We start from the raw sequence: 23,334 nt of genomic DNA on the forward strand, positions 1-23,334 counted from the left end.
TTACAGGAAAAAACACTTAAAGCCATACTTACAGAATTCCATCCCTGCCTGAAGTGTGGTGGAGGAAATAATGGCGGTGGCGGTGGAGGAGGAGGAGGGATGGCAAGAAATGAGCACACTCTGTTGTTATTAACCTGCTTCTTCTGGTTCAAGCAAGGGAAGGCTGTTGGGGGAAAAAATACTTGTCTATTAATTACGGGCTAAGAATTAATTACGATTCTTTAAATCAAGCACAATAAAATTCAGCATGTTTGCACCACAGAAATGCACTCCCACCACTCAAGGTTTTGCCAACTATGGCAGCTAAGAAATCCTCCAGTGACAGTCCACAATATTTTGCTACCTGAAAAGGTAAAAGGTAAAGGACCCCTGGACGGTTAAGTCCAGTCAAAGGGGACTATGGGGTTGTGGCGCTCAACTCGTTTTCAGGCCGAAGGAGCCGGCGTTTTTCCACAGACGGCTTTCTGGGTCATGTGGCCAGCATGACTAAACTGCTGCTGGTGCATGGAGGACGGTGATGCGTGCCAGAGCGCATGGAAACCCGTTTACCTCCCCACCACAGCAGTACCTATTTATCTACTCGCACTGGTCTGCTGTGGAATTGCTAGGTTGGCAGGAGCTGGGACAGAGCAACGGGAGCTCACCCCGTCGCGGGGATTCGAAGCACCAACTTTCTGATTGGCAAGCCCTGAACACAAATGGCGCCCTCTCTGCTACAGCCAAGTCTTGCTGCGCCGTTTCTGAGATCCACAGGACCATAATCTTGACCCTGTCATTGCTGGCCTTCAGACAGGAAGCATAAACAGTTTTGCCCCAGCTTGCTGTCTTTTTGCCTAAAATGATAGTAGGTGATCTCCAACAAAGTCACACTCAGAGCAGACCCCTGAAATCAACATAAGCTTGTCGATTAAATGGGTCGACTGTGAGCATGACAAACATTGGCAATCGCCCACATTTTGTGAAATTCCTCTTGTTTTACATTGTTGCTTAGTATTGTTTACTTGTTTCAGTTGTGTTTCTTGGAAGTCCCCTGGAATATATTTTATACAGAAAGGCAAAACATAGATTAAATGAATTACAACACTTCTGGAATATTTGCTATGATGATATGTGTCTTTTTTAATGCTTCTTAACAGCAACAGCGCTGTCATCAATACCAATCAGAGTTACTAAGGGCATCTCCAGACAACCTGTTATTCATTATTCATCCTGAATTGCTTCCACAAAGTTTACATGCGGGTTAGATAATATTTACCCTAATCTTTACCAAGTATTTGTTCTGATTTGTTTGTGGGGAGGTTATACAATGATGACCATTCATTCTGAATCCACCTTGATTTGCTTGTGTAGTATTTATAAATCTTTCTGCATTCATCCCACGCTTTTTCATGCATTCTTCCATCACTTTAAGGTAAAGGTAAAGGTACCCCTGCCCGTACGGCCAGTCATGTCCGACTCTAGGGTTGCGTGCTCATCTTGCTCTAGAGGCCGTGAGCCAGCGCCGTCCAAAGACACTTCCGGGTCACGTGGCCAGTGTGACGAAACTGCAGCTGGCGAGCCAGCACCAGTGCAGCACACAGAAACGCCGTTTACCTTCCCGCTATAAAGTGGTCCCTATTTATCTACTTGCACTTAAGAGTGCTTCTGAACTGCTAGGTGGGCAGGAGCTGGGACCGAACGACGGGAGCTCACCCCATTGCGGGGATTCGAACCGCCGACCATATGATCAGCAAGTCCTAGGCACTGAGGTTTTACCCACAGCGCCACCCGCGTCCCTCCATCACTTTACTAACCACAAAAAGTATGGGGATACGGTGGGGAGATAAGGAGACTTTGTTGTGCCAAAGCAACTGAGTGCTTCAAAATCCACTTTATTTGCTTAAACACAGAATTCCATTGTACACTTGAATCCCTCCCACAAAATAGCGACAGATTGCACACACACTTTTGAAAAGAAATGTGTTATGGTTTTGTCATGCATGCCTACTACCCGGGCCCACTTGTTGTTGTTTTCAATTATAGCCAGTATGTAGGACCAGGATTTTTGGCCTCTGTGCAGAGCTGCAGTTTCGGTGAGCCCGTGGCAATAAAGCATCACTGAAAAATCGTTTCAACTCTTCCACCTGCTCAGAGAAACCCCGGCAACCTTTCCAAGCTGAAATTCAGTGCAGTCACAAGACAAATGAGTAACTGCTATTAAAAGGCCAACGTATAATATAACTGCTATGATCATGTACTCAGTAGCATCTGTGCTTTCCTATGGCTCAGTATCAATTCCAGGAGTTCCCTGACTTTATCTCAGATGCTGCCCTACTGTTCTCTCACAGACTATGCAGAACCAGGGCCGGATTTAGGTTTGATGAGGCCCTAAGCTACTGAAGGTAATGGGGCCCTTTATATGTCCAGCTGTCCTTTGTCCATAACAAATTGTCGCTGTTTTTTTGTGTTGAATATATGGTAATTTATGGACTTGTGGGTTAAAACACAGAGCCTAGGACTTGCCAATCAGAAGGTCGGCGGTTCGAATCCCTGCGAAGGGGTGAGCTCCCGTTGCTCGGTCCCTGCTCCTGCCAACCTAGCAGTTCGAAAGCACGTTAAAGTGCAAGTAGATAAATAGGTACCGCTCCAGCAGGAAGGTAAATGGCATTTCGGTGTGCTGCTCTGGTTCGCCAGAAGTGGCTTAGTCATGCTGGCCACCGGCTCCCTCGGCCAATAAAGCGAGATGAGCACCGCAACCCCAGAGTCGGTCATGACTGGACCTAATGGTCAGGGGTCCCTTTACCTTTTAATTTATGGACCTAATAGGTCCATACACAACACAAGACACTGTTGCTGTATGTAGGGTTTATTTCATTTTTTTTATCTTATATTTTGGAAATGTACATCCAGGTTTTTTTGTCCTTTACATTTTTGTAATTTTTTACATTCTGATGGGAGGGCCCTAAGCTATAGCTTGTTTAGCTTGTACGTAAATCTGGCACTGTGCAGAACCATGGTCTTTTCTTGCTGGATGGGCCTAAGGGTGAATGGGGTCCATAGCTGGGCAACTTTGCTGTAGTAGCTACAGTGCAGCTCTTACAGTATTATCTGCAATATTACACCAGTGGCCAAAACTGTGGAAACCTTTTGGGAAAAGTGTGTTTCCTGTTGAATATTGCAGAGGATATACAGAGTTTCTGGAAGTATCTGGTTGCAAGCTGACTGGATGAACAGGAACAAAATGCTGCTCACTAGTAACTTGGTTACTTGTTGTTGTTGTTTAGTCATTTAGTTGTGTCCGACTCTTCGTGACCCCATGGACCAGAGCACGCCAGGCACTCCTGTCTTCCACTGCCTCCCACAGTTTGGTCAAACTCATGCTGGTAGCTTCGAGAACACTGTCCAACCATCTCGTCCTCTGTCGTCCCCTTCTCCTTGTGCCCTCCATCTTTCCCAACATCAGGGTCTTTTCCAGGGAGTCTTCTCTTCTCATGAGGTGGCCAAAGTATTGGAGCCTCAGCTTCACGATCTGTCCTTCCAGTGAGCACTCAGGGCTGATTTCCTTCAGAATGGATAGGTTTGATCTTCTTGCAGTCCATGGGACTCTCAAGAGTCTCCTCCAGCACCATAATTCAAAAGCATCAATCCTTCGGCGATCAGCCTTCTTTATGGTCCAGCTACAGCAGACTCACAAGTTACTATATACAAGATACAGAATCAATAATCCAGGTGTTTTGCCGCTCATCATCGGAACACTTTACCACGGCAGTCACGAGTTGCGCCATCTGCTTCTTTTTGCAATACTTTATTACAACAGCAGTCATAAAGAAGAAACGTGAAACACATAGAGGGAAAAAATGAGATATACAAAAATTCTCAGCATGTCAGTTAACACTTAGCTGGGTAACCTTTAGCTTTAATTATGGCCTTATAATGCCTTCTCATGGAGTGAACCAAGTTTTTTGTTTTGTTCTGCAGCTGTAATAATGTGAAACCAAGATTGAATTATTGCCTCTATTAATTGGGTTTTATTGCTGGGTTGCTTCTGACTAACAAGTTTCTTTAGTTACCTCAATTAGTTTCTTTAGTTTCCACAATTTTGGCCACTAGTGCATATCGATATACTTGAGAAATTGGTTTTCAAATAAATAGCTTTAAAAAAAAAAAAGGTAAAGGACAATTTTGGCCACTAGTGTATATCAATATACTTGAAAAATAGTTTTTCAAATAAACAGCTTAAAAAAAAAAAGGTAAAGGAAAGGACAAAGTGAAAAGGACAAAGGATAAAGTGAAAGAGGTCATCTCTACCCTTCCTGAAGGCCAAAACTGCTAGACAAAGTGAGACAGCCAAGTCAGCAGCCAGTAAGTAATAGCAAATTGTCCATTCATTCATTCATTCATTCATTCTCTCTCTCTCTCTCTCTCTCTCTCTCTCTCCCTCCCTCTCTCTCTCCATAAATAAACATATTGTACCAAAACAAACAACATGCTATCCCTACCTCCCATTAGAAACCTGGACATTTGCTTGCCCTCTTGTGCCTCAACTCGCCCCAACACCAGTGAGCATGCATTGATGACAACGCCACAAGCACGCATTGATCAGGTGTGGCATAAAGACATCCCCACCCTGTCAATGTGCCCTGGTGGGAACATAAACAGAAACGAATCTCGCACCAATGAAGCCCTGCTGATGTGAGCAGCTAGGGGAAAAGGCAACAGGAATATCCAACAACTTACCGGTAACATTACCACCTTAGAGCCCAGTGAACACACCCTTACCTTTCTAAAACTACCCACGTTTTTACATGTTTGCAATAGTTCTTTAAATATCCAAGCAAAGGTTTCCACTCCTCCTTAAAGTCTGCCTCTTCCAAATGTGAGATTTCCTTGACAGAGAGCACACTAGAGACTTGGGATATCTTTGTCATGTATGGTTGTATTCAGGGTGGATTTGATTTAAATCAAATCAATTTAAATCACGATTTAAATCATGAGTCAGTAAGACTTGATTTAATTTTTAATTTTTTTACACAGAAAGACTCATTCTTGCTGGTATAACCTTAATATTTACAACCAGATGAAGGTTTCATTTTTGGAATAATAAATTTCCAGAGTAGTTTTAACAGTTATATCAAAAATTACTGATTTGGTTATACAATTAGAAATGCACAGACCGATAGTTATGAAATTATTGTGAGGTTTAATCGCTTCTCGGCCTTTTGGCTAAGATCAAGTGTAGAAATTATTGTGAGGTTTAATAAGTTAACTGTTTATATTTGGACAACTTTTCTGCTGTAGTTCACTGGAAGGAGAAAAATAATCATTTCCTTAATAACAATTTAAAGAATTTATTGAACTAAAACAATAACATTATAGCATATGTATCCATGTTTGTTAACTAATGTTAAACAATTAAAAACAACTTAGACTGAGTTTGAGCTCACATGAAAAGCGTAAAACAAATCCTTATTTCCTGATGAATAGCCTTTGGAGTATAATGTGACATAAATGGAAAACTATCTTTAGAAAGATTTTTTCCTCCAAAAGCATTTTATTTTAAAAATTCTATTTAAATCAAAAAATCTGATTTTTTAAAAAATAATCATTGATTTTTATCCGCCCTGGTTGTATTTAAAAACCAGCAGGTAGCATTACATGACCCCACCAGACTGTACACAGCCAGGCAGCATTGGTCCAGTCCCTCAAAATCAGTCCAGTCCCTCAAAATCCTAAACCAAATTTTAAAAATGGCTGCTTCACCACTGTTCTGGCGAATCCTCTTGACATTCAGCCTGGGCAACCCACATTAAGCCCCCTGTCCCCGTGCAAAATGTCCTAAATTGCTCAATCGCATCTCTCGTAATAATTTTACATAACAGGATAACATGGATCATAGCACCATGTACCACAGGATTAAAAAATAACGCATAAGAAGAAACCATCAAGGTACAGTACCGTAATGATTATATTTTTAGAAAGAGATGCCCCCCAGATAAAATATATTAAAAGGCTTGTCTGTGCATGTTCACACCTCAGGACCTGTTGTTTTGCTCCCAACTGTTGCTAACTGCTACATAACCATGTGGAAACGCAAACTTGCAGTCATGTGTTTGATCTTGCAATATATAACACCCAGAAACATTTCCTCTTAAAAACGATGCTTCAGCAGCACCAAGAAATCCAGTCGGCCGGAGCTGAGAGGATCATTTCCAGGAAGAGCATGGCCATATCCTGCCAGAGAGGTGGAGTCGGGTGAAAGGTAGGGAAATTATACTTTGCAAGTTTGCACATTTCTTTTCCAGAGCAAGACCTAAATGCCCCTTCTTTACAGTGACATCCCATGCAAAGCAACAACTCGGTTGCTCCCATATTGTTTTCTTCTGATCACTTAGTTACCGCCATGCCGTGGTCGAAGCCTCTTTGTTTGTGACATAGGTTGCCATGGGGAGACATTAGGGGACAATAATAAAAAGGCCCCTAAGGCCACTGTTTTTCAATTATATCTGGAAAATAGCTGAGAGTATTTTTGTAACGATGGGAAAGACAAGTCATCATTCAGGAATGGTGTGGCCGTTTCGTACGATGGGGCTTACCCTAGGCTTACCCTTGGCAAGCACAGTGTTTAAACTAGTGTCTTCCAAAAGGAAGCTTCCTTTAGTTGCCAGATAGAAATAATTATCTGGGACTCCAGGCTCATGCCAATGAAAGACACAAATGAGTATTAAAGTATACTAGAAATCACACTAAAATAAACAGAGACTCCCCTCCTGCTGAGTGACATCTACTACAATACATCGAACATTTATCAGATGATAAGCCCAAATACACATAAAACAATAATTATCCTAATTCAGATGTTATGAAAAACTTGACAAATGGAAGAGAATCAGAATTGAGCCTGCTGGCCATATCCTGCCACCATGACACCAGACAAGGTCTGCCACCATGATCCTTCTCTGCACTCCATGAGATGAGTTGACGCACTTTCAAAGGCCTCAAAAGGATTGCTGTCTACCCCAAATTCAATGAAGAGGAAAACAAAAAACCTGTTGTGACATAAATCGCGGAGCATTGGTCAACTCCTTTTTAAAAAACAGAAGCCACATTTTGAATTGAGTTAAGCTTGATGGACCACTGGCTTCACCCAGCGACTAAGGGTCAAAAACTAGACGATAATGGTGTGTTTGCAATTAATGTGCATGGTTTTTGCTATGTACCATATTTTTTGCTCTATAAGACTCACTTTTTTCCTCCTAAAAAGAAAGGGGGGATGTGTGTGTGGCTTATCAAGCGAATGAAGGCTGCACAGGTATCACAGAAGTCAGAACAGCAAGAGGGATTGCTGCTTTCACTGTGCAGCGATCCCTCTTGCTGTTCTGGCTTCTGAGATTCAGAATATTTTTTTTCTTGTTTTCCTCCTCCAAAAACTAGGTGCGTCTTGTGGTCTGGTGCGTCTTATAGAGTGAAAAATATGGTAAATAACAGCTGCAGGGAAATCTGAGCAGCCTCAGGACTCTTTCTCACCCTCCCCTAAAAATCACCTCTGTGGTCTAAACCAGAGCCTCTTGGGCTTGCCAGTCAATGGTTCGAATCCCTACAACAGAGTGAGCTCCTGTTGCTCTGTCCCAGCTCCTGCCAACCTAGCAGTTCAAAAGCACACCAGTGCAAGTAGATAAATAGGTACTGCTGCAGTGGGAAGGTAAACGGCGTTTCCATGCACTCTGGTTTCCGTCACGGTGTTCCGTCGCGCCAAAGCGGTTTAGTCATGCTGCTCACATGACCCGGAAAGCTGTCTGTGGAAAAACAGCGGCTCCCTCGGCCTGAAAGCAAGATGAGCGCCACAACCCCAGTCACCTTTAACTGGACGTAACCATCCAGGGGTCCTTTACCTTTACTTTTTAACCATTTGCATTTCAAGGGAAGCCTCTACTGAAAACAATGGGAGCATCCGTTAAAATGTAGATAGCAACCTATGAGATGATGTGTCTCTCTCTCTGTGTGTGTGTGCGTGTGTGTGTGTGCGTGTGTGTGTAGAGAAAGAGTATGGCAGGAAGAGTTAAACTTCTCTATCTCACTGCTTCCTCGCTGCTGCTACAACTACCATGGTTAGCCCTCCTGTTGAGTCTCTTGTGGAACAGTGAGATGCCCAGAGCCATTGACATGATCACCCCTGAGAGCCCCTGCCATCATTGTAGAGCACACACTTTGCCTTGGTATTCTGGTGACCCATATGCAATGAAACAGGAGGGTTCATGGCTAGCACACAGGTGGCCCTAACTTGACCTAAGGCATAGGAGGTTGCATTACCACACCTAACATGTGGCAGTGAAGTTGAACCTTCTCTTCTCAGAGCAATAGAGCCAATTTCTCTGTGTCACTTGCACAGGAGAAACTGGGCGAGTCACATAATAAAGAGGAAGAATCTCTCCTGCTGATCACAGTGAGTAGGAGAAGATGGCAAAGAGCCATTTGTCTACGTCTATGTGCGGGATAGGGATGCAGGTGGCGCTGTGGGTTAAAGCCTCAGCGCCTAGGGCTTGCCGATCGAAAGGTCGGCGGTTCGAATCCCTGCGGCGGGGTGCGCTCCCGCTGCTCGGTCCCAGCGCCTGCCAACCTAGCAGTTCGAAAGCACCTCCGGGTGCAAGTAGATAAATAGGGACCGCTTACCAGCGGGAAGGTAAACGGCGTTTCCCTGTGCGACTCTGGCTCGCCAGAGCAGCGATGTCACGCTGGCCACGTGACCTGGAAGTGTCTCCGGACAGCGCTGGCCCCTGGCCTCTTAAGTGAGATGGGCGCACAACCCCAGAGTCTGTCAAGACTGGCCCGTATGGGCAGGGGTACCTTTACCTTTACCTTTTACCTTATGTGCGGGATACTTGGGAATTGGATTTACGTTGGGGACCAAGTGGGAAACATCTTGAAGCTGGGTTCAACCTCAGGGCTATGAACTGTCCATCCTTACCATCAACAAATCCCCATTTCTCCAAAGTTTGCAATGCAGTTCTTCTGTCTCTTGTCTGTTGCAACATTCACGCAAGTTTTGTGAATGAACACCAAATGGGAGGATGCGGTTGGCTGAAACAACTGTTTTACATAGCTGGTGCAAATATCAATGTCTTTTAAGAAAGCCCTATTAGACCACTATTTTTAGTCTGCTGCATTTGTTCTGGATTTATTTTCACTGTGTTTCTAATGACACATGTTTTCGTTATTTTGAATTATCATATCTCCATAAAGATCTATTAATTCACAATGCAGCAAAGGGAAGCTTAAATCATTGTAGCACTGTCATTCTATTGCAGTTTTGAAAGCCCCCGGATTATTATTATTATTATTATTAAAAGCATACAATCCTATAAGAACAATGCTAGAAACCTAAAGCAGGGATGCAGACCTTTCTTCAGCCTGAGGGCTATATTCTCTCATGGGCAAGAGCCATGACAGATTATTCTTTGGTGCGGCCAGAGGCACAAATGGCCAGAGACACCGTGAGCTGGAGCAATTGATGTGACTCTTCGCTTTGTACAACACAATAAGCTTCACAAAACACAGAGGTTTCTATGTACACACCTCCACGCGGGCAAACGAGAGGCACAATCTCATTCCAGCCAAGCAAACACACTTGAGAGGGCATGGAGCAGGACTACCGAGAGGTCTGACATGTGGGAAAGGTGATGTGGTCTGGAGACAGGCCTGAGGGTCTCCTCGGTCTCCTAGGCCTGGCATTGCCCCTAATTTAAAGTCTTATACAACAGCCACCTCAAACTTGATTCTTTAAAGGCTTCCCCTTTCAATAACATTGCATTCAGTAACAGGAATGCTGGAAAAAGACAGAGCTGCCTCTTTCATATTGCTGTGAAGTTTGCCTTTAAAATGTACAGACCTGTGGCAAGTCTCCTGGTCTCCTTCCCAGAACGCACAGCTGAAGGGAAACCTGTTGGATTAAAGTGGAAAATAGGATTCCCTGCAGTCAGGCAATCCATGCCCTTTGCCTCCTGCCAACCCGGGGTGTTTTTTTCCATGCAGTGGGCTTTTGTTCGCTATGAAAGTCATCTGAGTATTTGTTAGTGCCACTGCACTAGCCAGAAGATGTTTACTGTGCTAGCATCCAGCACAAGTCCAGCAACAGTGGATGAGGTCAAGGCTGTGTTAACAGAAACGGACATACATTGTGATTCATCCTCCTCTCATCGACTTCATTTGCGTCTCTGCAAATTCGCAGACCTTCAAGCCATCGCTTGCCACTGAAATAAAGCAGGATAGCTATCTAACAACGAAGTTTCGGTTTTGTGGTGATATAGCCCATTAGTATTAAACAGGAGATGTTAGCCTCTTGACGTCAGGATCAGGAATAATAAAATAAGAACAGATTTGAAAAGGGGTGGGGGGAGCCTCTGGCTTTTATTGTTTTGTGATTCAGCATGCATTGGGACAAAGTATTTCCCAACCACGATTCCGAGTGCTTAGAACAGCAAGGAAATCTAAACACACAAAGATAAGCAAGGCAAGTCACCAAGAGATAAATCAATGTTGCAATTTACCTGCTGAAATTGAGAAGACACTGTCCACAAAGGAGGACTGAGATACAGCAAAGCAGAAAAGGAGCTGGAGATAAAATCCCAAAGCAATACGGCTGAGGATGACCATGTTGGCTGCAAGCTGTACAATTCCAATGTGCAGGGTGCCGATATCTTGTCCACCGCCTTCTCTTGCCTGCCTGCCTGCCTTGTCTGCTTGCTTGCTTTCCCCCTTTCGCTCTCTCACTGGTTGGGTATGTTTATGTCTCTCTGTCTCTGCCTCTCTCCCTCTGTGAGCTTTAGTAAGAAAGAATGCCAACCATTTCCCATTAAATCTTCTCCTTACACTAGACAGGGCTATATTTAACTCAAGCGCTGGATCAGATGCCCCCATCACAAATACCAGCTATTAAAACATAGTCAGAGGACTAATGAAGAGGAGGAGGTTGATTTCAAGCTGAGCTGGGAACCACATATCTGATTGATAACCAGACAATCATTGAGAAAGCTCCATTCATTCATTGTCTCCTCCCACCCCACCCCTCGGCCCAACCAGGCCAATGAATGGTTTCTGACTAGGGATATGGACATAGGAACACCTTGTTTCTATATTCTGCTTCCCCTTTATATAGTTCATTTCAGGACTCACAGACCCTCCAAGTGTCCCTATTTTCCAGAGACAGTCCTGGCTTCTGATATACCGGCTTCTGATTTGATCCCAGAATGTCCCGCTTTTCCTTAGGGCGTCGCTATTTTCATTGGAGAAACATTGGAGGGCATGGACTCAGGAGGCTTAAGAAACCATGTGCCGTTAAATATTGTACATTATTATGGCTGTAATGATCATTAGAAACTTTAATGGTACAGAAATAACCACCCGTATTTTGTTACAAGCGTTCTGGGTCTTCAGTAGCTTAATGGATAGATTGACAATGAGATGGTACAGAGAGTGTCAAATAGCACCGAAGATGACTTTAGGATGGTTCAAAGAAGGCTTGTTTCAAAGCACACCAGGGTGTGCTTCCTAAATACATTCTAGGACTGTTCTCCATCTCACAGGACCCTTTGTGAAATAATTTGGGGAGGAATGCATTAAAACGTACCAACTTGTGGAGCTTGCTTTCACTTACCTTTCTGCTATCAAAAGCATGGAAATAGAAAATAGTTGTGTCTCCATAACTATTTGGGCCGCTTACCCACAATATTAATGTTACCTCAACTTCCTAGTGAAATACTTGATCCATTTTAATTGCTTTCTGGAACAAGAGAAAGTGTCTACATAGACATTTAGAAGAAAACAAGGTACTGGTAATTTTAAAAAAAATCAGCTCCCTTTATTAAATTGGAACTAATATTCTGCTGATCTGGTAAAGAAAATGGAATTATAAATGTTCTTTTTTCTAAGCCAATTCCTACACTAATTAAATGAATTCAGGTTTTTGTTTTTCTTCCTGCACTTTGCTGATCTAAACTGGTCTTAAATTAATGCATCCGTCCTTGTTGTATCCAGTTTGCTGCGCAGTTTGAGATGGTTTTGAAAAAATGTTTGATGGGTTTGCTGCAAGCCACATTCTCTTGCAGAGGGAAGTTGGGTTGCTGTTGGTTGTCCACAAACTGATTCACTGCATTACTTCTTTTTAACTGCAGTGAAAGAGCAGCCAGAACAGAGGGTAGGGAAAGTCCTCAAAACCACAAAAAACCTGCATTGCTGTGCGTTCTTGGAAGCAAACTGCAAGTTCATAAATTAAGCTTCAGTTCAAAGACACGTTTTCACTGAGGCTAGTCCTTTTCACCATTAGCCTGGAAAAATAAGTATTTGGCTGAGGATAAGGCATGGGTAGGCAAACTAAGGCCCGGGGGCCGGATCTGGCCCAATCGCCTTCTAAATCTGGCCCATGGATGGTCCGGGAATCAGAGTGTTTTTACATGAGTAGAATGCGCCCTTTTATTTAAAATGCATCTCTGGGTTATTTGTGGGGCATAGGAATTCGTTCATTCCCACCCCCCACTATAGTCTGACCCCCCACAAGGTCTGAGGGACAATGGACCAGCCCCCTGCTGAAAAAGTTTGCTGACCCCTGGGATAAGGCTTTAATAGACTGGGGCAGTTATTGCAAGCTAATTCCTATCTGGGTAACTGAGAAACACTTCTGAAGAGGGTATTCCAGGGACTTCCGGAGGCGGCGCGAAACGGCAATGGCGGTCCTCTTCGCGCTGTGAAGAGGGGCTCCGCAGGAAAGGGTCGCCCGCTGCGGCAAAGCGGAGACCCATCAAGAAAAACCACAGGCAGAGTGAGCCTGTGGCCGTGGGACTCGGCGGGCACCAGAAGCCCCCCCAGAAACGAAGAAGGAACCCCGTAAGGGGCTCCGGAGCGTGGAAGGGGGAGCGGTGCTGTGAGTTCATCGCTCTTTCTGCGGAAGTGAAGCCGCGCGGCTGCTGCCGATGAGCACCGACCTTTTTTCCTGGAACATCAGACTCTAAACTACAAACCCGTGAGTAGAGGATTTTAAAAAGATTTGGGACTAAAGTGATTGAAATTTGGCTGAAAGCGGGAGACGTAACCAGGAAGTCCGTCTCCTTACCGTGCTTAAAGGATTAAAGTAAAGACTTTGACAAGCTGGAAGCATTTTAAAAAGGCTGTAAAAAGTGTGGAATTTCGTGCAACAATTGAACTTTGCTTTTGAAAAGAGACAATTTTGCTTTAATTTTGTTGGCTTTTGATTGGACCTCTCCTTTCCTTTGTGGATTTACGAATAACTGAGAAGCCCAAAGTCCCGGACTGCCGGGGCAACAAAGAGCTGTCAAATTGCCGAAAGTGTATTCAATTCTGAAAGTGCTACATTTGAGCGTTACAGCTTAGCTACAATTTGGGGAACTGTATCTTGCACATCTTTTAAGACTTTGTTTCAACATTGAGGAAGCTCTACAACCCTAAGGGAATCTGAAGGCTCTCTTTAAATTTGTTTTTTAACTGCTGGGATGTTAATGGCGGAACAGTTCTTTCTTTCTACTGAAGTAAAATTGTACTCCCTCTGGAGGACTTTGGATTCACAATTCTTTGGGAACTGTATTTTGTTTTGACTTTCTGCTGCCTTGTTGTTTACTTTTTGGAAATGTCTTTCCCACGGGACTGTATATAATTTAACCTTCGCACGTAGACAGGATTGGAATGAGTGGCACAGGGAAAGCAAGAGCGGCTAAAACGAAAGCTAAACAACTAGTACAAACAACTTTGACTTCTCAGCCACGCAGATCTTCTGTCCCAGCTGTTCTAGTACAAGAAGAGGTAGTTGCACAAACTGTACCAAAGGATATGGCATTTGGAGAATCTGAAATAGTTTTAAAGCAAATTTTGGAACAACTGGCAATTTTGAATAAAAAGGCAGATGAGCATTCGTCCAAAATTGATCAAGCAACAGCCACTATTAGCAAACTGACTGATCAAGTTGCTCAACATACACAAGCAATTGGGAATATTCAGGAAGCAACTGTGGAAAACCGTAAATTGGCTGAGGAAGCCAATCAGAAAGCAGAGGTAGCCAATCAGAAAGTTGATGCATTAAAAGTGGAGGTAAACCCCTTGCGCAAACAGATCAAGGAACAGCAGGTCTACCTGGCTATGACGGAACTGAAGAATAGGGAAAATAATCTTAGGTTGAGAGCTATCCCAGAACTTGAACAGGAAGACCTGATTGGTTATCTGACATTAGAAATTACAAAGTTCTGGGGAATAGAAGAAGATAAGGACTTTAAAATTGTAACTGCTTTTAGATTGGGAAGAGTGGTGAGGAAGGACAGATCCAGAGACTGTCTGATCATCTTGAGATCTAAGCAAGAGAGAGATAAAATACTAGGCCTTCATTTTGGAAAATCACTTGTTATTCAAGGCATCAAGGCAGAATTCTACAAAGATATCCCGAAACAACTTTTGGACCTTAGAGAAACTTATATAGAATTAACAAGACTACTGAGAAGCAACTCAATTCCCTTTAGGTGGGAGTTCCCTCAAGGACTATCCTTCAACTTCAAAGGAAAGAAAGTTAAAATCAAAACAGCAGAGGATCAACAAAAGTTTTTGAACGACCACGAAGAGGACCTACAGAAAGGAACAACAGGATCTTGGCCACCACCTCCACCTTTACCTACACCTGCACCTACACCCTCGGGATCAGAGGACCAAAAGAAAGAGACGCCACCACAGGACTAACAGACTGATCCAGGATGTCTCTGCAGCTTCTTAGTTGGAATATAAATGGCGGAAATTCCCCAGAAAAAAGAAGAAGAATTTTTCATATATTGAAAAAAGAACATTTGGACATTATTTGCTTGCAGGAAACACATGTGACTAGGCTTCATAGAAAAGTGTTAATTAATAAAAGACTAGGTCAAGAATTTATTTCATCGGACAAAGTTAAGAAAAGAGGTGTGGTGATTTATGCAAAGGAGAGCCTGTCACCAAAACTCTTATTTAAAGACGAGCAAGGAAGAATTTTGGCAATTGAAATACAGGCCCAAGGAGAAAAGTTTTTAATATTAGGAATTTATGCGCCGAATGAGGGGAAATCAGAATTTTACAGGAAACTGCATGAGACAATTCTGGACTATCTGGACTATACCAACATCATTATGATGGGAGATATGAATGGAGTCGTCTCTACAAATATGGATAAGTCACAAAATCAAAATTTAACAAATGACGGCAGACTACCTAAAACTTTCTTTGAACTAACTGACAATATGGATTTGATTGATATATGGAGGACAAAGAACCCCTTAGGCAGAGAAGGAACCTTCTTTTCTGAAGCCCATCTGTCATGGACAAGAATCGACCAAATATGGATAACTAGAGGACTGGCACCTAAGACTAGAAAAGTGGAGATCTGCCCAAAAACCTGCTCCGACCATAATGCTATGAAAGTGGAAATGAGACTTATTCCAACCGGTTCCTTCAGATGGAAAATGAATGACACCCTATTAAGAGATTAGGAGATTGTTAAGAAGGCCCAAAAAACTTTAAAAGACTATTTTGAAATAAATTTGAATACTACGGTGGAAAAAAGAATAATCTGGGACGCAAGTAAAGCAGTTATGAGAGGGTTTTTGATACAACAGAACACAATAAAGAAAAGACTTTGGAATAAAAAAAAGGATAAGATTATAGACAAGATAAGAGATGGTGAGAAAAAATTGAGATCAAAACCTAAATCACAGGAGGTTCTGAGAGAAATTAAATTTTATCAAGTACAATACGCCAAATTGATAAATCAAGAAGTTGAGTGGAAAATTAAACAGATGAAACAAAGATCATTTGAATCAGCAAATAAGTGTGGGAAACTGCTGGCATGGCAGTTGAAAAAGAGACAAAAATTGAATACGGTTACCAATTTAGAGATTGAAGGGAGGAATATCCAGAAACCAGAGGAAATTAGAAAGTGCTTCCAGAGATACTTCAAACAACTTTATATGCAAGGGCCGCAGGAAGAGACTGAGATAGATCATTTCCTAAAAATTTATGGACTACCAAAATTATCCCAGGAAAAGAGAACAATCTTAAATGATAGAATAACACAACAAGAAATTGAGGGTGCCATTCAGAATATGCAACTAGGCAAATCTCCAGGACCTGATGGTTTTACCTCCAAGTATTACAAGACATTGAAAGATTTTTTGAAACAACCTCTAATGGAGGTCTGTAACCAGATCATGGAGGGGAAGAAGGCACCAGAATGTGGAAAGAAGCTTTCATCACATTGATACCTAAAGTGGAATCTGAAAAGACTCAACTTAAGAACTACCGTCCCATCTCACTCCTAAATGTGGATTATAATTTTTTTGCGGATATCTTGGCAAGTAGATTCAAAAAAGTGTTAAATAAAGTAATTCACAAAGATCAGGCAAGCTTTCTTCCAGGTAGACATTTGTTTGATAATACCAGGAACATTATAGACATTTTGGAACTTTTGCAAACTAATATTAACACAAAAGCAGTGTTAATTTTTATTGATGCGGAGAAGGCCTTTGACAATATTTCTTGGAGGTTTATGAAGAAAAACTTGGAAGGGATGGGAGTGGGACGGGGGTTTGAAAATGGAATAGAGGCAATTTACTCAGAGCAAAAAGCTAAATTGATAGTTAACAATGTGGTGACAGAAGAGCTTAAAATTGAAAAAGGAACACGACAAGGTTGTCCCTTATCCCCTCTGTTATTTATTTCAGTCCTAGAGGTGCTTTTGAACATGATTAGGGAGGACCGGTTGGTGCAAGGAATACAGGTCGGAGTGAAACAGTATAAATTGAAAGCCTTTGCAGATGACTTGGTAATAACATTACAGGAGCCAGAATCTAGTACGAAAAGAGTTTTGGAACTGATATAAGAGTTTGGTCGGGTGGCGGGATTCAAATTGAATAAGCAAAAAACTAAGGTTTTGGTAAAAAATCTGACATCTTCGGAAGCAGAAAGGTTTCAGAATGAGACAGAGTTAAATGTGGTTAAAAAAGTGAAGTACCTAGGGGTTAATTTGACTGCTAAAAATTTGAATCTATTTAAAGATAATTATGAAAAATGTTGGTCAGAAATTAAAAAGGATTTAGAAATTTGGTCAAGATTGAAACTTTCCTTGCTGGGTCGAATTGCAGCTATAAAGATGAATGTATTGCCAAAGATCTTGTTTTTGTTTCAAACTCTACAGATTGTGGACAGAGCGGAATGTTTTGGAAAATGGCAGAAAGATATCTCTAGGTTTGTCTGGCAGGGCAAAAAGCCCCAAATAAAATTTAAAATATTAACGGATGCAAAAGAGAGAGGGGGGTTTGCCCTGCCAGATTTAAAGTTATATTATGAAGCTGCAGCTTTCTGCTGAATGAAAGATTGGTTACTTCTTGAGAACACTGATGTCCTAGATCTGGAAGGGTTTAACAATGCTTTTGGTTGGCATGCATACTTGTGGTACGACAAGGTAAAGATTCATAAAATGTTCAAAAACCATATTGTCAGAAAAGCAATATTTATTGTTTGGACAAAATATAAAGACTTATTAGAAAGTAAGACCCCGAGATGGTTATCACCAATGGAGGCTAAGGCCCGGAAGAGACTCAATATGGAGGCCGGCTGGCCGAAATATTGGGAATTAATAGAAAAAATTGGAGACAAATGGAGGTTGCAGAGCTTGGAGAAATTAAAGAATAAGGTGCAAGATTGGTTACATTACGCCCAGATCCAAGAGGTTTTTAAATTGGACAAAAAGATAGGATTCCAGGTGGAGAAGTCGAAATTAGAGACAGAACTGTTGGAACCAAAGACTAAGGTACTTTCGAGAATGTATAACTTGCTGCTTAAATGGAACACACAGGATGAGACTGTTAAATCAGCCATGATAAAATGGGCTCAGGATATAGGGTATAACATTATGTTTGAGGACTGGGAAAGGTTATGGACCACCGGAATAAAATTCACGGCATGTAATGCTTTGAAGGAGAATATTATGAAAATGATATATAGGTGGTACATGACCCCAGTCAAGCTTGCAAAAATATATCACCTGTCTGACAATAAATGTTGGAAATGTAGAGAGGCTGAGGGGACATTCTTTCACCTCTGGTGGACATGCCCTAAAGTGAAAGCCTTCTGGGAAATGAACTATAATGAACTAAAAAAGGTATTTAAATATACCTTTGTTAAGAAACCGGAGGCTTTCCTCTTGGGCATTGTCGGCCAGAAAGTGTTAAAGAAGGATAGAAGCTTTTTTATGTATGCGACAACAGCAGCAAGAATACTCATTGCAAAGTACTGGAAGACACAAGACTTGCCCACACTGGAAGAATGGCAGACGCAATTGATAGACTATATGGAACTGGCTGAAATGACTGGCAGAATCCGAGACTTGGGAGAAGAAACAATGGAAGAGGACTGGAAGAAGTATAAGGACTATCTACAAAAATATTATAAGTTGTATGAATGTTAATTATTTGCACGATTTAGAAAATACCAGCTCCAGCAAATAGGCTTTGTAAAATAGAAAATTAAGTTATAAGTACGAAAAGGTCAAAATTTAAGGTAATATTTTGTTTAATTTTAAGGTATGAGCAATTGATAAAAATTAGTTTAAATTTAGAAGTATAATATTTGGAAAGTACAAAATAAGGTATGAAATAAGGTAATAATTTGCTGACATTGATTATAAATAACGCAGGGTAAGGAGACGCGAGGAAGTCCAGTTAGTTATATAAGAAAAGTTATATTGAATGGTTGGTTATATTTTTCTCTTTTTATTATGTATTTTGAAAATTTAATAAAATATTTATAAAAAAAAAATAAAAAATGAAGAGGGTATTCCAAACTCTTGAGATGCTTCTTCCAGGGCTGGCTTGGATCAAGCTTCTCCCATACACGACAGGAGAGTAAGCCACACCTTTTCCTGGCCTACTCAGTGCCCTAGCGTAGTTCTGATGATCCTGGATGTCCACACAAAGCATAACATTTGACTACAGCCAGCATGCATGGGCCCAGATTGTGTGGTTGATTACTGGATTTTATTCAGGAAATAGGCCTACATAAAGTAGGTTTTATGTTTGGAGGTCCTATATTTAAAGTTAGTTCTGCTACCACGGTGGGGGTCTACCTCCTTCCGAATTTGAGCAATTTTATCTGCAAAAAGAACCTTTGCAAAGTTGTTGCAAGACATCTTGGAGTCCAGCGGCGAAAGTGGTTCTGTTGGACTACAAACCACTTGAGTCTCCCGGTACTGTTTTCTGCAGATGCAACGGAGGCAGCGAAGAAGACCTTCTTCGCCGTCACCACTTGGCAGTCCCGATGTTGAGCTCTAACCCGTGTTCGGAATAAGTTTTCTGCCACCAGCGCTCTAGGCGTCTCTGTGATTGTTTCATCCCATATAAGCCCAGAGTTTAGGATCATAGAATCAGGTTTTTGATCTTTAAAGATTTTGACCTTTAAAGCCCTATGTGGCCTAGGACCCATGTACCTATGGGACCATCTCTCCTGGTATGCCCCGCGGAGGAACTTAAGGTCCACAAATGACAATATTTTGGAGGTGCCAAGTCACAAGGTGGTTAGATAGGTCTCAACTAGGGCCAGGGCCTTTTCAGTACTGGCCCCGACTTGGTGGAACACTCTGTCACAAGAGACTAGGGCCCTGCGGGACTTGTCATCTTTCCGCAGGGCCTGCAAGACAGAGCAGTTCCACCTGGCATTTGGTTTGGACTGAGTCTGACCCTTATGTTTCCCTCCCCCTATGGTTTTGATCTATGGGCTACTTTTAAAATGAGGCTGCATTTTAAATTGCATTTTAACCTGTATTTTAAATTGCCCCCTCCCCATTATGTTTTTACTGTAATTTTTACTGTTGTTAGCCGCCCTGAGCCCTGCTCTGGCCAAGGAGGGCGGGATATAAATAAAAATTATAATAATAATAATAATTATTATTATTATTGAGGTGGAAGGGACCCAAGGTTCATCCAGTCCAATCCCGTGCAACGCGTAAATGTAATGTAATGAAATTGATGGCAACAGATTTAAGCCGACCAAATCCCCAATTCTGGTGGTCACCTCTTGTTTTCAGGTTGTGTGGAGGGAGGAGTGATATGACAAATCCTGCTCCCCACACCATCCTCATCTCCTCCACCTCTAACTGAGCTGCAAGGTCTACAGCAGAAGGAGAATCTTCACTTTTCGCAGAATGTACTTGGAATCCTCCATGCCACCACTGTATGAATTCTAAGTGTGTCAACCTTATCATGTAAACATTCTCTCTTAAGATCTTCCTGTTCACCATACAAGGATCCCAAGACTACCAGCTGATCAGGAAAGGACTTAACACCTGGACTGCCTTACTGGCAGAACTTTTCGCAATACCTAAAATCTATGGAATTCACCAAAAAAGTATGGCAGTATTAAGCCTCTGGCTTGTTGTTGTTTAGTCCTTTAGTCGTGTCCGACTCTTCGTAACCCCATGGACCACAGCATGCCAGGCACTCCTGTCTTCCACTGCCTTCTGCAGTTTGGTCAAACTCATGCTGGTAGCTTCGAGAACACTGTCCAACCATCTTGCCCTCTGTTCTCCCCTTCTCCTTGTGCCCTCCATCTTTCCCAACATCAGGGTCTTTTCCAGGGAGTCTTCTCTTCTCATGAGTTGGCCAAAATATTGGAGTCTCAGCTTCAGGATCTGTCCTTCCAGTGAGCACTCAGGGCTGATTTCCTTAAGATTGGAAATCTAAGCCTCCGGCTTAGAAGGCTATAAAAGAGGATTAGACCAATTCATGGAGAATCAGTCAATCAACTGCTTTATTTATAATGATTTCTGAATAGCAGGAACACAAGCAAATAATGGAAGTACAGTGGTTCCTCGGGTTACATACGCTTCAGGTTACAGACTCCGCTAATCCAGAAATAGTACCTCGGGTTAAGAACTTTGCTTCAGGATGAGAACAGAAATCGCACGATGGTGGCAGCAGGAGGCCCCATTAACTAAAGTGGTACCTCAGGTTAAGAACAGTTTCAGGGTAAGAACGGACCTCTGGAATGAATTAAGTACTTAACCCGAGTTACCACTGTATGTCTCCATGCTCTCTTTGTGGTCTTCCGCTGACTCAGCTGGCTGGCCACAGCTGAAACCTAGAAATTTGTTCTAATCCAGGTTACGTCCGAGGCCCCACTGAAATGTGTGGCCTGTCTCAGGTATTCAGGACTTTAATTACGCACCATTTTTTCCCATTTCTTGAGACCTCATTAAACTCACAAAGGATCTGTCAGGATGGGTCCATTTGCTTTTTTCATAGGTGTAGTTTAGTGTAACGAAAAACTGGACATATTGATGATTTAAATCAATTAAAATGCTTTTAAAATGACAGACATAGCACAAGCTCCATTATTTAAAATTCTGTATTTGGTATGCTGATACTTTGTTCAATATTTTATCAGCTACCGACATATTTTCAAAACCACTTATGAAATCCATTGGGGGGGGGAGAATCAAGTTTTGCATAGTACATAGTTATGGAACAAAGAATCGTGAATGAAGGGTGCCCTCTGGTGATTTTAAGGAGGCACTGATTAAACAAACATTTGTTTTCAGAATGAATTATACAGAATGCTGATTTTTCGAAAGTGGGTGGATATCAGGTATAGGAAGATATTAAAAAGGGTTCAGCAGCTTTATATATTCAGAACTCATCACATTATGTCCATTTACTGCCATAATGTAAATGCACACAAAAATTCAGAACCAGGCTCAGTGGCTTTTATTTAACCCGTGCACAGACTCTGAATTTGTTTTAAACTAAATTACTGTTTGTTGACAGCTCAGTAGGTATTTTTACACCTGAACTTCAACAAAAAAAGTCTAGCTTCCAAGGCAGAATTTGTTGCAACGCGGATGTCATGAATGTAGACACGAGGCCCTACATGCAGCCGCAATAGCGCTGAAATTGCACTGTCTGGAAAAGCACATGACAGTGCAGCCCTATGGTTGCTATCAGCCTTTTGAAACAGGGGTGAAGAAGCAATGGCTATTCAGATGCTCTGGAACTCCAAGCCTGATCAGTCCCAGCCAGTATAGCCAATTGCCAGGGAGGACGTGAGCTGTTTCGCAAGCCGCTCTCTGAAGAACCTCCCCGCTCATTTAGCGGGGGATTTTGAAACGTGGGCAGGGCCGCCCACCTGCCAATCATGTGATATCATAACAACACCATATGACACCCACTCACCTGTCAAATCTGGCCCATGGAGCCAAAAAAGAGCTCCCTCCCCCTGATCTATATTACCAATACTTTAAATGTGACCCTTATCCAAATTACATGAAGAATTAGCGTAAATCTGAGCATTCATTTGCTTTAGTTCAGTGGCCTTCTGCTGAAGTGTTCCAGTCCTTGCAGCTTCTGCTACATGTTCGAGCGGGTCAACCAATGAAAATCCTAAGAATACAAAACAAAAAAACAAAAAACCACACAACAATATTCAACATTCAGGAATGAGAGGCTATGCTAGCAGATTAAAATATTTTACAGAGAGAACAATCTTATTTCTCCAGCAGTAGAAACGAAAAACCAAATACTGGTAATAAAGCAACACTATAATCGTAGCAAAAGTAATATGGCTTTTGTTTCTGATGTTTTATATTTGCTTTATGGTTCTCTTTTGTAGGCTATCTTGAAAAAGCTTGATTAATAACATTTAATTTATTTTAAAAATATATAAAATAAAACCACACTATCACGTTAGCACAATAAAAAGGACAAAAAGTAGGTAGTCATGCTTAAGAGGAGTAACAGAGAGCATCATGCAAGGAAAGGGGGAGGGTGGCTGTGAAGGACCCCAGGGGCTGCCTTGCTGCATCCAGGGTTTCTCACCTGCTTAGAGGCAGATTCAGGGCCCCCAGTCAATAGGGCTTGCTGGCAATCAGTACGGCTTACATTGGCTCCCAGCGCATTTCGAAGCGTTGGTACTAAATGGCTTTGACCCTGTATACCTGAAGGATATACACCTGGGACACGGGTGGCGCTGTGGGTTAAACCACAGAGCCTAGGACTTGCCAATCAGAAGGTCGGTGGTTCGAATCCCCGTAACGGGTTGAGCTCCTGTTGCTCGGTCCCTGCTCCTGCCAACCTTGCAGTTCAAAAGCACGTCGGAGTGCAAGTAGATAAATCGGTACCGATCCAGCAGGAAGGTAAACGGTGTTTCTATGCGCTGCTCTGGTTCGCCAGAAGCGGCTTAGTCATGCTGGCCACATGACCTGGAAGCTGTACGCCGGCTCCCTCAGCCAATAAAGCGAGCGCTGCAACCCCAGAGTCAGCCACGACTGGACCTAATGGTCAGGGGTCCCTTTAC

At 42.4% G+C, this 23,334-nt stretch overlaps 3 protein-coding genes and 1 long non-coding RNA gene across 7 annotated transcripts in view; 1 reads left to right on the forward strand and 3 right to left on the reverse strand.

Annotated features, from left to right (window-relative positions):
• The window catches only part of COLQ (collagen like tail subunit of asymmetric acetylcholinesterase), a 50,040-nt gene extending 37,558 nt beyond the window's left edge, over positions 1–12,482 (reverse strand). Inside the window, exons 1-2 of one of the 3 annotated variants that reach the window (XM_079948014.1) lie at positions 10,521–11,036; positions 33–163 (exon numbers count right to left, since the gene is read on the reverse strand). In XM_079948014.1, coding sequence (XP_079804140.1) covers positions 33–163; positions 10,521–10,890 — 501 coding nt within the window. In that variant the 5' untranslated portion in view covers positions 10,891–11,036. Of the gene's footprint in view, positions 1–32; positions 164–10,520 lie in introns of all 3 variants that reach the window. The other 2 variants (XM_079948016.1, XM_079948015.1) reach the window with 2 other exon arrangements.
• BTD (biotinidase) overlaps positions 2,357–23,334 on the forward strand; it is a 69,529-nt gene continuing 48,551 nt past the window's right edge. Inside the window, exon 1 of the mRNA XM_079948031.1 lies at positions 2,357–2,381. The gene's annotated coding sequence lies outside the window, so the exon portion shown is untranslated. The remainder of the gene's footprint in view (positions 2,382–23,334) is intronic.
• Positions 20,766–21,249, reverse strand: LOC307199935. Its single transcript, XR_013832273.1, has 2 exons — positions 21,165–21,249; positions 20,766–21,025 (listed from the first exon to the last, which is right to left on the reverse strand). It is a non-coding gene; the product is annotated as an uncharacterized lncRNA (long non-coding RNA).
• Positions 21,727–23,334, reverse strand: part of HACL1 (2-hydroxyacyl-CoA lyase 1) — a 28,839-nt gene continuing 27,231 nt past the window's right edge. For both annotated transcript variants that reach the window (XM_079948013.1, XM_079948012.1), the window contains one exon: positions 21,727–22,421. In XM_079948013.1, the coding sequence (XP_079804139.1) occupies positions 22,406–22,421 (16 nt within the window). In that variant the 3' untranslated portion in view covers positions 21,727–22,405. The remainder of the gene's footprint in view (positions 22,422–23,334) is intronic.

Source organism: Podarcis cretensis, assembly GCF_951804945.1.
Source record: "Podarcis cretensis genome assembly, chromosome: 12".
Classification (NCBI taxonomy): domain Eukaryota; kingdom Metazoa; phylum Chordata; class Lepidosauria; order Squamata; family Lacertidae; genus Podarcis; species Podarcis cretensis.